General features: G+C 37.8%; 1 protein-coding gene across 3 annotated transcripts in view; it reads left to right on the forward strand.

Moving 5' to 3' along the window:
• The window catches only part of ulk4 (unc-51 like kinase 4), a 277,382-nt gene that overhangs the window by 146,575 nt on the left and 114,582 nt on the right, over positions 1-16,225 (forward strand). For all 3 annotated transcript variants that reach the window (XM_087286485.1, XM_087286484.1, XM_087286486.1), the window contains 2 exons: positions 965-1,142; positions 4,403-4,495. In XM_087286485.1, the coding sequence (XP_087142611.1) occupies positions 965-1,142; positions 4,403-4,495 (271 nt within the window). The remainder of the gene's footprint in view (positions 1-964; positions 1,143-4,402; positions 4,496-16,225) is intronic.

The following is a 16,225-nucleotide window of genomic DNA, read 5'->3' on the forward strand; positions in this document are numbered from 1 at the left end:
ATTGTGGTTTCCTGTTCTTAGCTGACAGGAGTGGCACCCGGTGTGGTCTTCTGCTGCTGTAGTCCATCCGCCTCAAGGTTGGACGTGTTGTGCGATCAGAGATGTTTTTTTGCAACCTCGGTGGTAACGACTGCTTATTGGAGTGACTGTTGCCTTTCTATCAGCTGGAATCAGTCTGGCCATTCTCCTCTGACCTCTGGCATCAACAAGGAATTTGCACCCACAGAACTGCCGCTCACTGGAAAGTTTCTCGTTGTCATACCATTCTCTGTAAACCTTAGAGATGACTGTGCGTGGAAATCCCAGTAGATCAGCAGTTTCTGAAATACTCAGATCAGCTTGTCTGGCACCAACATGCACCAACAACAACATGCCAAGTTCAAAGTCACTTAAATCACCGTTCTTCCCCATTTTAATGCTTGGTTTGAACTGCAGCAGATCATCTTGACCATGTCTACATGCCTAAATCCATTGAGTCACTGCCATGTAATTGGCTGATAAGAAATTTGCATTAACGAGCAGTTGGAAAGGTGTACCTAATATAGTGGCCGGTGAGTGTATGTCAGTTTTATTTAATATTAACTTCAGTGCACAAAGTTGAATAAACAGAATTGTCATGTGGCCATTAAATAAATAAATAAATAAATATGTATATATATATATATATATATATATATATATATATATATATATATATATATTTATATATATATACATATATTGAGTGTTTTTTCATTCATTTGTTTAATGAAATGTATTGATAGTCACACTTTGCATAAGCCTACACACATTTCATGCATTGAAAGCTCCAGCCTTTATAACAAAAGGTTTTTAAGATCATGAATAACATTAATAACATCTTTGAATATGAGCTACGATGTATGTTCGTGCATATATCTCTATTTTTTTGCATGCATGTAAATAGAGAAATGTAACCTTTCTGCTTTGTGTGCGTATGTCCCAGTGGAATGGCGTATTGTGAGTTTGCGTGTGCTGTCAGAGATCACACTGCTGCTGCTGAGCCAAGACGAGGTGGAGGAGCGCGAGAGAGCTGGAGAAGGAGAGCGAGAGTGGGAAGGTGAAGGGAACATCTCCTCCAACACTCGCCTGCTGACGCTCATCTCTGAGGCCCTGCTGCCACAGTAAGACTCACGGCTCTTGTTTATTCAAACCCTGATCGGCCATGATGTGATGTGAAGTTTCCAGCGGCAAGCGATTTGTCCGTGCACACCCGATGTACACGGTTGCTGTCAATCAGAAGATATTGTTTGCATGCTAATGTGGAGCGTGAATTTGAGCCAGTGGTGTGTATTCAAGATGTAAAAATTGTACTGCTAAATGCTTACAAATTTAGCACACAAAAAACAAGAAAGCATTTATGGCTCGTCAATAGTCTTTCATGGAAATCGATTGTATTGAAAAGTCAAGAAGCATAGTCATGAAACTATTAAAAGTGACATCAGGTGCCCACAAGTTGATCTGATTCTTTAGGGTCTTAATAAAGTCTATGGCTGCGTCCGTAATCGCTTACTACTCGAGGATGTACTAAATTTTGAATTTGAATTTACTTCAAGACTTAGTGTGTTCTAAATAGTATGAATGAAACTCGGAAGTATTACATACGCCATTAGTCTTTTAGAATTTTGGTAAAAATCTGCGGATTTCTGCGGAATTATTTTGGGAGTATCCAGCGGAGTATCATAACTTAAACCTTAATATATTTAATAAAAAGTAATAAATTACTGAATCAAAACTGAATAAATTCTGATTTACACATTTACTCAAGTAAATAAACAGAATTAATAATGGGCTAAACTGCTGAAATCTGCGGAATTCTGTGGAAAATCTGCGAAAAATCTGCTGAAATCTGCGGAATTCTGCGGAAAATCTGCGAAAAATCTGCGGAATTCTGCGCGCGCAGATTCCGTGTGGGCCTAGTATTAGCCCCTTTGACACATACAGACCTTTCCATAAAATAACCGGCAATTTTCCGGAAAGGTGTGTATGTGTGAACAGGCCCTTTTTGAAAATACCGGTAAATTCGTTCTGGCTATTTTCCGAAAAGAGAAGTTGTAACATTACCGGTAATTTGCTGGAATGCTGTGCTGTGTGAACGCAGAAGGAAGATTGCCGGAAAGAGTGCGTGCACGTCTAGAACGTGCTGACGTGAGACGTCTACTTCAGCCAATCAGAACAGTCAGACGCATTCACGTCCGCACGGTTTATGAAAATAAAAGCCTTTGAATATTTTTTCTGACACATTTAGCTGCTAAATGTTAGTTAGACAATGTTTATTTGTTCCTCCTTGATGCCAACTGTGTAAATAATTATAGATAAGATGCTTAAGATAAGCCGTTGTTTGTTTACCTTCAAGCTCTGCTTCCTTCAGTTGCTTGACGTGTCGCTTGTGCCCGTGAAGGAATGAGTGCCAGCACACGCACGTTATGTACATCTCGACATGAGAAAATGTTTCTCTATATGTTTTCATCGAAGTTGTTCACAATACTGATCCATCCACAGAGTTTGTGATGTAGTCAAATGTTTATAAATAGAAGCGCAGCCGTTTAGAGCTCCTTTCTAGTTAATGACGTCAGAATTTATCGGTATTTTGGAATGGATGTGTGAATGGTCTTTTCCGGAAAAATTCCGTAACGTCCTCGCATGTGTAAACAGCGCTTTTTTTAATTCACCGGTAAAGTCGTTCTGGAAATTTTACGGATATTTACCGTTATCACTATGTGAAAATGGCCATTATCACGTGACCTACCCACGTCAGTTGTGTCACTTTGCTTCCAATCTTCAATTCGTTCATGTCGGATAAATTGGATGCACACTTCAGAATCTCACCGGAAGTAGTAGGTCATCCAAATACTTCTCACCTACTATTTTTCGACTACTGTGTATTCTGACATACTACTCGGCCCGCATACTGTTTTTAACATATCATATAGTATTGAAGCTTGCGATTTGGGTCTCAGCCTATAACCAAAGCCTATAGAATACACAAGACATGTCACTCGTACACTTTTGAATGGGGAAAAGTGTAACTGTCAATATGGCGAATGAAGCCCCGCTTTCTAGTACAGGAGCCAATCAGCGATCGCTATATGGCAAATGAAGCCCCACCTTCTAGTACAGGAGCCAATCATCGATCGCTATATGGCGAATAAAGCCCACCTTCTAGTACAGGAGCCAATCATCGATCGCTATATGGTGAATAAAGCCCGCCTTCTAGTACAGGAGCCAATCCGCGATTGCTACAGAATGACAATTCTCCGGGGGAGGAGCTCTGACCAGACGTGAGTTTCTGCAGATTTTGTGTGATACGAACACTTAGAAATTAAACTAAATAGACAGTTGTTGTTTTATTTAATTGGTTATTTGTAATATGACATGTAATCAAAGCTTGGCAAGAAATTTTTGAGATTTTGATGTTTCCCTATTCAAACATGCCCAGGCATACTGTCCAAGAGGCGTTTCAAAGATGGCCGCCGAGTGAAATGACTTGCCTTAAAGCAGGGATGCCAAACTCAATTCCTGGTGGGCCGCAGCCTTGCACAGTTTAGTTCCAACCCTAATTCAACACACCTGATCAAACTAACTGAGTCCTTCAGGCTTGTTTGAAACCTACAGGTTAGTGTGGTGGAGCAGGGTTGGAACTAAACTGTGCAGGGCTGCGGCCCTCCAGGAATTGAGTTTGACATCCCTGCCTTAAAGAGACTTTGCTATAACTTACATTTATTACATGTCTCAATGGTCGCAAAACAATTTCAAAGAGATGAATCAATCACAATTGAGGAAATTATTTTTGCATTAAGGTAATTGCAATTAAAGTATTACATGGCTCTCTGGAATACTTGTACTGATTGGTCAGTCGCTTTATTCCGAGATTCCGCTGTGTTTTCCAGATAACAACCGCTAAAATTAACAACACGGGCTCTTCTGGTGACATCTAATCGTCTTGCACTTCATTGAATACCTTCATGTCCTCATATGCATGTCTGTAACGCTGCTGTTTTTGACTGTTTGGTGCCTTATTCTGATTGAATAATGCATAGGTTAGTGTATACTCCCTTCAGCTGTTTTTGTTTCTTTGCCTTTAATTGAAGAACTCTCACCCCTCAGAACAATGTTTTGTGTCTATTCTTTAATGTTTGCTGGCAAGTAGTCATGTAATTAGCGATAAAGTACATTCAGTATGGTTGCTTTCGCAGAATAAATCCCTTCAGTCTTATACAACAGTGCTCCGATTCACTTCAGTTTGCCGATAAACATGTCAGGCTTTATTCTACACTAACAACCGCCTAGTTGTACTTTATCCTTTATATATTCTATGTATACCTATATATCCTATTTCCCTCATAATTCACATGTGTTGTTTAATGAGAGCTATTCTCTGCAGGTATGAGACTCTTCTCCTGGAGCCTGATCCTGTACCAGTTTACGCTCTCAAGCTACTGGTGTCCCTCACTGAGCACAGCTCGCCAATCAGCAGGTGAACAGCAACACTCACACACACGGTGCTCAAACCTCGCATTTAATCCTATAGAAACACACTTCAGGATGGCCTTCATTTGACGTCTTATTGTTGGCCGTTATACTGTTTACAATAATGTCTTGTTTGTGTTTACTAACAGGAGCAAACAATGAACAATACATTTATTATAGTATGTATTAATCTCTATGAATGCTACTTAATGAAAACACAGTCAATGTTAGCTTTGGATTTTGTTATTAATTAGTAGATGTTGAAACTATGAATAATAAATGATGCACAGGTATTGTGCATTCTTAGTTCATGTTAGTAAATATATTAACTAACAATAACTAACTGAACTAATTATAGTGATGTGTAACCCTGTTTTGGTTTGTTTTTGGACATGTTATATAGTGAGTTTTGTTCTCTAACCACAGCAGAAGACATTTTCTATTAATTAATAATATATTCCTGCAGGAGAGTATACTAAGAATATTTTTACATTGCTTTGACAAATACACCAATATGAGAAGCAGAGATGCGAGGCAGGAGACTGTCCCGAGGCATATATTTCTAGTGCGTTTTTGAAATCAGCCTTATTAGATTATTGATCCTGAGAGTGTAAAAGTAGGTCATGCTGAGGACTAATAAACTCCTGAGATGGATTCTAACCGCTGCCACAGACAGCAGTGTAAAACAAAAACTCTTACAGTATCGAATTAAAAAAATAAAGCATATACGCTACAGATGTTTAGGTGTACTACTAAAGGATACGTATGATATAAATAGGAAAAACATTTTTATTCTCCACACTGCATAGATATTTTTATTATTAAATAGTGTAGCATTGTGGGGACAAGCAGTGGCGCAGTAGGTAGTGCTGTTGCCTCACAGCAAGAAGGTAGCTGGGTCGCTGGTTCGATCCTCGGCTCAGTTGGCGTTTCTGTGCGGAGTTTGCATGTTCGCCCTGCATTCGAGTGGGTTTCCTCCGGGTGCACTGGTTTCCCCCACAGTCCAAAGACATGCGGTATAGGTGAATTGGGTAGGCTAAATTGTCCGTAGTGTATGAGTGTGTGTGTGAATGAGTGTTTGTGGGTGTTTCCCAGAGATGGGTTGTGGCTGGAAGGGCATCCGTTGTGTAAAAACGTGCTGGATAAGTTGGCGGTTCATTCTGCTGTGGCGACCCCAGATTAATAAAGGGACTAAGCCAACAAGAAAATGAATGAATGAGTGTAGCATTGTAAAATTATTACATTTTTAACCCCTTGGCGGCACTCAAAAGTGACAATTGGATCAGCCTGATCTCATGAGGAAACGTAACTATTTTAACTTTTGTCAGTTTAGTGGCTAATTCATACGTATTCGTACTAGTTCAATCATAAGAAAAATTAAGATTTTTAAAAGGAGGTGTGGCACCCAACCGTCATTGGGGATGAGAAAATCGTACTAAATTGTACAAATGTGAATGTACGAATACATATGAATTACCCATTAAATCAAAAAGTTTCGAATTTCCGTGAGATTGTGTTGGTTTGAATAGTGTTTATTAATTGATTTACTTACTCAATTATTAAAAGTATATATGTGTGAATATATGCTTGCAAATGAATATACGCTGTTTAAAAGTGGACCCAACCTAAAACTGTAATGGCACATTTACACCTGATGCACATAAAATTTGATAGACATCCTGCGGTGCTGTTTGCGGGAATGAGGCGGAGCATATGACACGATTCGAGTGTATGACAGGAAGTGAATTGAACGTTTCGGGTATTTGACGTGCTTAACCTGTGATTCGGACAATTCACTCAGGTTGAAAAATCTGAATGTCTATTGTGAAGTGAATGAAGCGAATTTGACGCACGAATGAAGAGAGTAAACTCAAAATGTCAAGCATCTAAAGTATAGGTGATTTATTTTATGCAAACCGCGTCTGCTGAACCCCTATAAGGCAAATTGCAGCACAGTTTTTTTAGGTTGACTGAAACTTTAACCCAATTACTGCACTTGACTTGATTTAAGTTGAGTTAACTCAAAAAGCTCTGTTATTAAAGTTTGCTTATTTTAATTTGACATTGTAAATAATTGTCATCTACAATTTTGAGTTGAGTCAACAGTGTTTCATTTCTTTCTATAAATACATAAAAGAGAAATAAAACCATGTTAAAAATCTAAATAAAAGAAGCAAAAACTAATTAAAAATCAAATAAATCCTAAAAAAAAATATCTAATTAACTCAATTAAAAGAAGCAAAAGCAAATAAGCAAATACACAGATGTATGTATATATATATGTGTGTGTGTGTGTGTGTGTGTGTGTGTGTGTGTGTGTGTGTGTGTGTGTGTGTGTGTGTGTGTGTGTGTGTGTGTGTGTGTGTGTGTGTGTGTGTATGGTTTGCCCACATGCTTCTGCGAGTTTCAAACAGCAGTCATTCACAGTTCACTGTGTACTTAATAATATTCATTACGCTTTTACGTAGAATTTATACGTTTATGTTTTGAAAGCTCTAAGTCTGACTGCACAACATGTCGATCATTGATTTTTGTAGAGTACATATAGTTGAAGTCAAAATTATTACTTCCTGTGATTTTTATTTATTTATTCTTTTTCAAAAATTCCCCAAATGTTTTTTCACGGTATGTCTGATATTTCTTCTGGAGAAAGTCTTATTTGTTTTATTATTTAGTTTTTAATTTTTTAAAACCATTTTAGGGTCAAAATTATTAGACCCTTTATACAAGTTTTTTTTTTTTATTCTCTACAGATCAAACTGTCGTTATACAATGACTAGCCTAATTAACCTAGTTAAACCTTTAAATGTCACTTTAAGCTTGAAAAATATATAGTAAAATATTATGTGCTGTCATCATGGCAAAGATTAAAGCAAACAGTTATTAGAAATTAGTTTATAAAACTATCATGCTCAGAAATGTGTTGCGAAAATCTCTCTGTTAAAAGAAATTGCTGAAAAAATGTATAAAAGAGTTATAATTTAACATGAGGGCTAATAATTATCTACTGAATATAACACACACACACACACACACACACACACACACACACACACACCAGTAATTTTCTCAAAATGTTCATTTCTTTGTCTTTCACTTCTGTTCCTGTTTTGTCTTAGTGCTCAGGTGAAGGATTGTGTGTGCGTACGCCTATATATGTATGTGTGTGTGCATTTCTTATCTTATCCTCATCCCCCCTGCTGTTTCTCTAATGGCTCCTGCTGGCCTCCTGCACATTGTCTTTCTTGGTTCTGATAGAGCTGCAGCCACATGGTTGAACTATTCAAATTGATGTCACCAATCGGAAAAAAAAAAAACGCTCTGTCGCCGAGCCAAACCCCCCCGCATCTGCCGCCGCCGCCTGCGAAGAGCTATTTCCACTCACAATAGTGAAATTAAATTGCGTTTGCCAGCGCTTGATAAAGTCCTAAAAAACGCAGACCTTCTCTTGATGGGTTCCAGGCGAAATGAGATTGCAAATGAGGGACATTAGCAGGTTCCGCGCAAGCACTGGCGTTCCTTTATTATCGGTTGTGATAGTAGTTCAAACTTTCCAATTATCGAGAACCTTTGGCCACTCTTGGCTTTTTGTGAAGACGAAAGAAAATATATATGTGTGTGTGTGTGTGCTCTTAAGGGAGCAGCACTGAACGGCTTCTCTAAAGTGTTAATTTTATCAGTATTAAGAATTTATGTCTAGAGCACATTGGCTAGCACTTTGGCAGGCGAATAATGAAGGAGTTTCTAACCAGGATGTTTAGTTCAAACTCTTAATGTGCTCTCTGACTCAGTTTAGAGATAGTCTGACTGCTGCTGAATTGAGTGTTTAGTTTGTACTTGCATGTGATTGGCTGTGGCAGAGTCATTGAACACTGAATTAGTGATTTCATATTGGTGTAATTTTACAATGAAAACAGGACATTTTAGTGCTTTGTTTTATGGCCAGTGAAGGAATCAGAAATGAAGCTGAAAAATAGTGGAAGGATATTTGGGATAATACCTTAAGTGCTGCTTGATTATGGGAAAAATCACAAGCATAATTAATTTGGTCATAATTGTAATCACAATTATTTAAAATAGCTCTCAGTGGGCCATATGATGAAAAAAGGTTTGGATTTATTTATTTATTTAATTAAATTTTTTATTTATTTAACTCTATTTTTTATTTATTTAACTTTTTTATTTATTTATTTATTTATTTATTTATTTATTTAACTTAACTATTTATTTACTTAACTATTTTTTTATTTATTTAACTTTATTTTTTATTTATTTATCTTATTGTGTATTTATTGTTTGTCTGTTTATTTATTTGTTTAACTTCATTTTTTTTGTATTTATTTAACTTGTTTTTTATTTATTGTTTGCTTGTCTGTCTGTTTGTTTGTTTGTTTGGTTATTTAACTATTTATTTATTTAACTTTATTTTTATTTATTTAACTTATTTTTTGTTTATTGTTTATTTATTTAACTATTTATTTTTCTATTCATTTATTCATTTAACTTTGTTTCATTTATTTAACTTATTTTTTTAATTATTGTTTGTTTGTTGAACTATTTATTCATTTTATCTATATATTTTTATGTATTGTTTGTTTTATTTATTTAATTTATTTTTTATTTATTTTTTATTTATTCATTTAATTTCGTTTGTTTGTTTATTGTTTGTTTATATATGTTTATTTATTTAACTTTATTTTTTGTTTATTTATTGTTTGTTTGTTTGTTTTATTTATTTATTTATCTATCTATCTAACTTAATTTCTTACTTATTTGTTTTAATTATTTATGTTTTATTTAACTACATTTTTATTTATTGTATGATTGTTTATTTAACTTTATTGTTTATTATTTATTTGTTTATTTTATTTTTATTTATGTGTTCGTTTATTTGTTAATTATTCATTTATTTATTTTTCCCATGTTAATAAGGTTGGTATTACACCTATTCATTTCAAAGATCATGCAATTTCACAAATCTTAATACTGAAGCAAAATGGGACAAAGTAAAACAAAAAGCAAAAAAAAATATATATAGACAATAGAATAAAAACATTCAAATGTAAGAGACTTCGCTGTAAGAATTGAACTTGATTTGTTTCTTATTAAAGCTACAAAAGTCCTTCAGTCGAGAGGAGTGAGGGATTTGTTTCCCCCTTGAATTTTCCCCCTTACTGATTAATAATGATAAACACACAGTGGCGTCTCCAAATGGCACAGTGCTTATGCACTTACACACTCAACAGCATAGTAAATGCATTGAGTGTCATCCCAAATTAAAATAGTAACGTTTTTTTTCACTAACTGGAAATTGAAACTGTTTCCCTGACAGTATTTAATGGTAAATAATGCATAAGTATGTGATTTAGGGCACACAGGTATATAGTGCACTAACACTTTAAGAGCCACACAGTTCAGATTTATGCTTTCACTTTCACAGGTCTTTTCATTCTGTATTCTTTATGTTTGTTTATTACTTAACAAATGAGGGTTTATGTGAATAATCACTTAGATTAATAATCATTTTTGCATATTTGATTTTACGTGTGTGTGCGTGCGTGTGTGTGTGTGTGTGTCCTGCTTGTTTCTGAGTCCAAATTCTCTTTCGTGCTTTTAAACTCAGAAATGAATTAAATACACTTCAACAAATGAAGCACGTCTCATGCTGCAAAAGTCACATTAGGCCCATATGCTTCACTTATTTTCTACGTAAAACTGAGCTTTGTGGATGAACGGAAGTAGTTTTACAGTTATTTACCATAAAAATTGCGTACATTTTTTTTACAGCACAGCCATGGTGAGCAGACTACACTTCTTTTAAAACCTTGTCCAAATCCGATCCCGAATCTTTGGCCGCTAATGTACACATTAAAAAACCTTAACATTAATTAAAACCAGGTCGAAGATGCTGTATTATTACTATTCTCTCCTCCAATGCTGGTGTGTAGAGCTGATGTCTTTCTACAGCAGTGGTGTGTGTGTGTGAGTGTGTGCGCTGTGTTGTGAAGGGTGTCAGCCTCTGCTAGTGGGATATTGGACAGGACGTGCGGTGTGTGGGAGCTGTCTGTGTCCATGGCGGATCACGCATGTGGAAGTGTCACCAATTGTTTGTATGTGTGACTGGCTATTATTCTCTCAGTGCTGTTTATGTGGGCAGCGCGGGACTGAAAGCACGCGTGGGCATAGCGAACACCGGCCTCTTGACAACATTGTACATCCGCTGAACGGACGAGACAGAGATGGACGGATGGGGTGTCTGGAATCGATGTAATGGATCTATTTGTTAGTACGACCGAAATCTCGAGAGGTGAAATCACATCCCCGCGACGGGCTCTGATAGTGTCTGGGCCCCTCCGAGTGCCGTCGGCCAGTCAGTAAATGTCATGAGGGGAAATGAGGAGAGGCTTTTTCCTCACCGACTGATTGGAGATCAGATGCAAAGGTTGCCTGCAAGCGTAAAGATTATGTGCATACGTTCTCTTATTAGATGCTTTGGTGTCTTTGCTTGACATTTACCTGTGGAAATGCCAATCTCGACACTTCCGGCTTCCGTGAAAATGCTGCTTAGCACCGGTGAAATCACACTTTATTGTTTTTGTGAGTTAAGACCTACTAGTCTTGTTTTTTTTTTTTTTGGAGAAAGGGAAAAGACAAGATGTGGGATTGAGATTTGAGATGCCTGTAATGGCAGTGCCGAACCTCATCTCTGCTGATAGGATGTTGATTTTTGTGACAAATTTGTCAGCATCCGAAATTACATCAGCCTTATTGTTTTTTTGTTTGGCTGATGTCTGTGTTGAGAAACAAGACCAGGCTGGTGATCTCTCCACAGGCCTGGGAACTGTAGTAAACCTGTAAAAGCAGGCTCACATTAGCCACGTTTCCACTATCGCGCCTAAAGCGAGCGAGCCAGGGCGAGCCAAGGCCAGTGGCGTTTCCACTGTCACTTCCGGGGCTTAATCAGGCCAAAGCGGGGCTTTCTTGGGGCCAGCTGCTGGCCTTTTTCGGCCCGCCGAATACCTTGGGCCAAGGAGGGCCAGCTGGGGCTTCGGGGCGGAGTGAAAGGAGAGGCGGGCGGTTTCTGATCGCACATGAGTACATGCGCCAAACAAATAAATAAATAAGGGAAAGAAAACATCTAACCCAACAGTCTGGGGTCTTTTTGCGTATGATCACCCTTATGTTTCCCTTTTAAATGTAAGGCTGCTGCATAAAATAATAAAGTAGTTTTAATTTATAGGGACGTTCTTTGCTGCGTCCTCCTTTCTGTTTCAAATAATAATCTTTACACCATATTAAACACACAGCAACAGGTTTTCGAGAGTTTTTGTCAAGTTTAAAAGGTGTGTTTGTGCGCGTTTAAATGCCTGTATTTGTGTGTGAGACCGGGAAAGAGCGCTCCCTTCATAGCTCTGTTGATGCCGCGAGCGGGCAGATATTGAGATAATACACAATATAAATACAACAGAAAGACATAAAACTTATCAAATTACGTGCCCACTTTCGTAGACTTTAAACAATATAGTGTCATATCTTGATAAAATAGCCTAAGCTATATTGAAATATAATTTAAAGAATTACAAATATCGGATATATATAAAATTGCATTAAATAAATAAATCAATATAAAATAAACAAAAGCTAGCTATAACAATGTAGGTAGCCTATAAACAATACATAAATCAAACCGTTTTAAAGCCACATATAGCCTAACTTTCATTATACAAAGACCTATCTGAAAAAAAAAAGATTTTAGATATTTTCTAAAAACAATAAACACCGGAGAAGGTTTGAAATATTATTTATAAAGTATTTGGATACGATGATATTAATCAAATCGCGCAAACAGCATTATTTCGGTGAGTGAAAGCAGAATCTAGCCTAGCTTTTTTTCTGTCACTCAGTCCTGCGCAGCGCTCGCTGCTTTAAACGCATCAGGGGAAAGTCCAAACACAAAATGTGTTCTATATCCTCAAACAACTGTTTATGTTTTTATATGATGTGGTTAAATTTATTAATAAAACTTTAAATGAAGAGCTTCAGTAAATAGCTGCTGAGCGCAACAAATATATTTTATTAGGCCACTCGCTCTTCTTGTGCCGGAAACACTAACGCTAAGACGTGCTATATCGAGTTATAAAGGAGAATTTCTGTGGCTTTATACTATGGACGGGTGCGCTCTCTGTGATGGCTCCGTTAGTGACGAGAGCAATGCACAATGCCAACAGTCGGTCGGCGAGTAAACAAATGTAATAAATGGAAATACACAGGTCTGTGCGTATAGACATTTCATGTACTGCTGTACAGTAACGTGTCGTTTGTTTGTTTCGGTTGTCTTCATTTTAATGGTTTCGTTTCGTGATGATTCTATGGTTTGCTTTATCTGCCTCATTCCTGCTGAAGTGGGCGGGTTGTGTGACGTTTGATTCGGGGACGTTCTGTGGGCGGTGTTTGCGTGACGCGCTTTGAGCTACTAGCCCGACAGTGGAAACGCGACATGATTTCGGCCTCATTTCTCAACCTCCCGGGCTATTGGCCCGGCCCGGCCTGATTAAAGCCCTGGCTCGCACTGGCCCGATAGTGGAAATGCGGCTATTGAGCATATGACAGAGTCTGGAGCCGCCGTGGAGAACGTTCCGCTTCCTGCAACATCCTCCAGCCTGACCAGTTTGGTAGTGGGTCAGTAATGGTGTGGGGTGGCATTTCTTCGGTCCTCCATGTGCTTGCCAGAGGTAGCCTGACTGCCATTAGGTACCAAGATGAGATCCTCAGATCCGTTGTGAGACCATATGCCAGTGCGGTTGACCTGGGTTCCTCCTAATGCAAGACAATGCTAGAACTTATGTGGCTGGAGTGTGTAAGCAGTCAGCAGGCATTAGCCGAGTTTCCATTGTCTCGTCTAAAGCGAGCGTGTCAGAACGAGCCAGGGCCAGTTGTGTTTCCACTGTGATTTCTGGGGCCTGATCGGGCCAAAGCAGGGCTTCCTCGGGGCCAGCAGCCGACCTTCTTCAGCCCGCCGAATACCTTGTGCCAGATAGGGTTTGGGGGCGGAGTGAAAGGAGAGGCGGGGTTTGCCAGAGTCTGGTAAAGATGGTGTGCCGCCATTACACTAGTTTTCCCTTTTGCACACGAGTACATGCACCGAAAATAAATAAATAAGGGAAAGGAAAACATATAGCTGGTCAGTTTAAGGTAGGCTATTCCATATAACAACTCATAGGCTAGGGGTCTTTTTGCTTATGATCGCCCTTATATTTTCCTTTTAAATGTAAGAGTGTTGCATTAATTTAATAAGTGACATTTCTTTGCTGCACCCTCCTTGATGTTTCAATAACGCATAATAATCTTTAGACCATTTTAAAGACACAGCAGTCAGTAACAGTTGTCGAGAGTTTTCTTTCCAAGTTTTTTTTCAAGTGAAATGTGCGCATTTAGATGCCTGTGTGTGAGATACTGACCGAAGGAAAGCTCGCTTCACTGCTTTGTTGATGCCACAAGCGGCTGGGTTTCTTTCTTTCTTTCTTTCTTTCTTTCTTTCTTTCTTTCTTTCTTTCTTTCTTTCTTTCTTTCTTTCTTTCTTTCTTTTTTTCTTGCTTTCTTGCTTTCTTTCTTTCTTTCTTTATTTCTTTCTTTCTTTCTTTCTTACTTTCTTTTTTCTTTCTTTTTTTCTTTCTTTCTTTCTTTCTTTCTTACTTTCTTTTTTTCTTTCTTTCTTTCTTTCTTTCTTTCTTTCTTTCTTACTTTCTTTTTTTCTTTCTTTTTTTCTTTCTTTCTTTCTTTCTTTCTTTCTTTCAATACAAGCTATGAATATAACAGAAAGACATAAAACTTTACAAATTACGTCTCCACTTTTGTAGACTCAAAACGATTGTGTCACATCGAGATAGAATAGCCTAAGCTATATTGAAATCATTTAAAGAATAACAAATATTGGATACAATAAAAATCACGTTAAATAAATAAACCAATATAAAACAAACAAAAGCTAAAACAATTTAGGTATATACAACACAAAGAAAATTAAACCGTTTTAAGCCATTTTAAACTTTCATTTTATAAAGGCCCCTCTGAAAAAAGATTTTAGATATTTTCTAAAAACAATAAACAACAAAGGAGTTTTGAAATATTATTTAAGAAGTAGGCTATTTAGATATGATGATACTAATCAAATGGTGCAAACCGAGCAGTTTTTTGGGTGTGTGAAATGATCAGAAACGACCTTCTTTTCTATCATCCAGTCCTGCGCAGTGCTGCTTTACAAACGGATTGGGAAACTGTACGTGAAAAATTTGTTTTATGTCTTCAAACAAGTGTTTATGTTTTATATGACGTGGTAAAATTTAAAAATGAAATTTTAAATATAGAGCTTTATTAGTGGACAGCTGCTGAGTGCAACAATATATAGTCTATATCCTATATTTTATTACTTGCGCTTATATCCTAAAACACTTAACAATTTCCTTTACTTAAGATAACCGAATAATACACAACATTCTTGAATTATTCTCTGAAATAAAGGGGAATTACCTATTAAGTGTCATATAGGAAAAAAATGTATATGTTTTAGGTCTCTCCGAGGCATTTGGCTGAATGTTTGACGCCGTTTATTTTATACCAAGTTATTACTGGAACATTTGTGTGGTTTTATATCATTGCTGGGTCATCCCTTCGTTGATGGCGAGACAATTCGATGCCAACAGTCGGTCGGCAAGTAAACAAATAAAATGAATGAAAATACATAGGCCTGTGCATATAGACATATTGTAATGCTGTACTATGTCATTTGTTGGTTTCGGTTGTCTTCATTTTAATTGTTTCGTGATTATGCAATGGTGTGCTTTTTCTGCTTGTCTGATTCCCGCTGAACTGGGCGGGTTGTGTGATGTTTGATTTGGGGGACATTCTGCCGGCGGGGTTTGCGATTTACTAGCCTGACAGTGGAAACGAGACATGATTTCGGCCTCAATGCTCATGCTCCCGGGCTATTAGCATGGCCTGGCCCCAATAAAAGCCCTGGCTCGCACTGGCCCGACAGTGTGGCTAATGATGCTTTGGACTGGCCCGCCCATTCTCCAGACCTGAATCCAATTGAGCACATCTGGGAAATAATGTCTCGCTCCATACGCCAACGCCTACCTGCACCTCAGACTGTTTAGGAGTTGGTGGATGCTTTATTCCAGGTCTGGGAAGAGATTCTTCAGGAGACCATCCGCCACCTCAACAGGAGCATCCCCACGTGTTATAGGGAGTTCATACAAGCACGTGATCACAAAGAGGCCGGCTGTAATCACTCTTAATTTCTCAATATATTTGCAAACGATGTGGATATAGATTATTAATTTATCAGACATTTTTGCATGAATGAATACCTTCCTGGTGAGTGACCATTACTGTTATAATGGTTCTCAATGCTGCTTTGTTTACACTCTTTGTGCGTTGGAAGTTCGGTTTTCCTTTGAGGAACGAGAAAACAGATAACTGTCATGTCCTCTTGTTCAGGCTTTTATCCGTTTGGTGTGTTCACACACAGCTTTTTGGTCCAGATGTGATCCAACACAAGGCGACAACACTGTTGGGTTTGGTTGGTGCTAGTTGTTTGGCGTCGGCTTGGTGTGTGTCTGCTCTTTACAGTGAAAAACTGCCTCTAAACGCCTGCTTCATTGCCTGAGGACTGTGTAAGTGGGCCAATAACCTGGTTGCTCTGAAAGCTCAGTATTTTTTTCACCCACACAGTCGA

Source organism: Danio rerio, chromosome 16 (assembly GCF_052040795.2).
Source record: "Danio rerio strain M-AB ecotype USA chromosome 16, GRCz13ab, whole genome shotgun sequence".
NCBI classification, from domain to species: domain Eukaryota; kingdom Metazoa; phylum Chordata; class Actinopteri; order Cypriniformes; family Danionidae; genus Danio; species Danio rerio.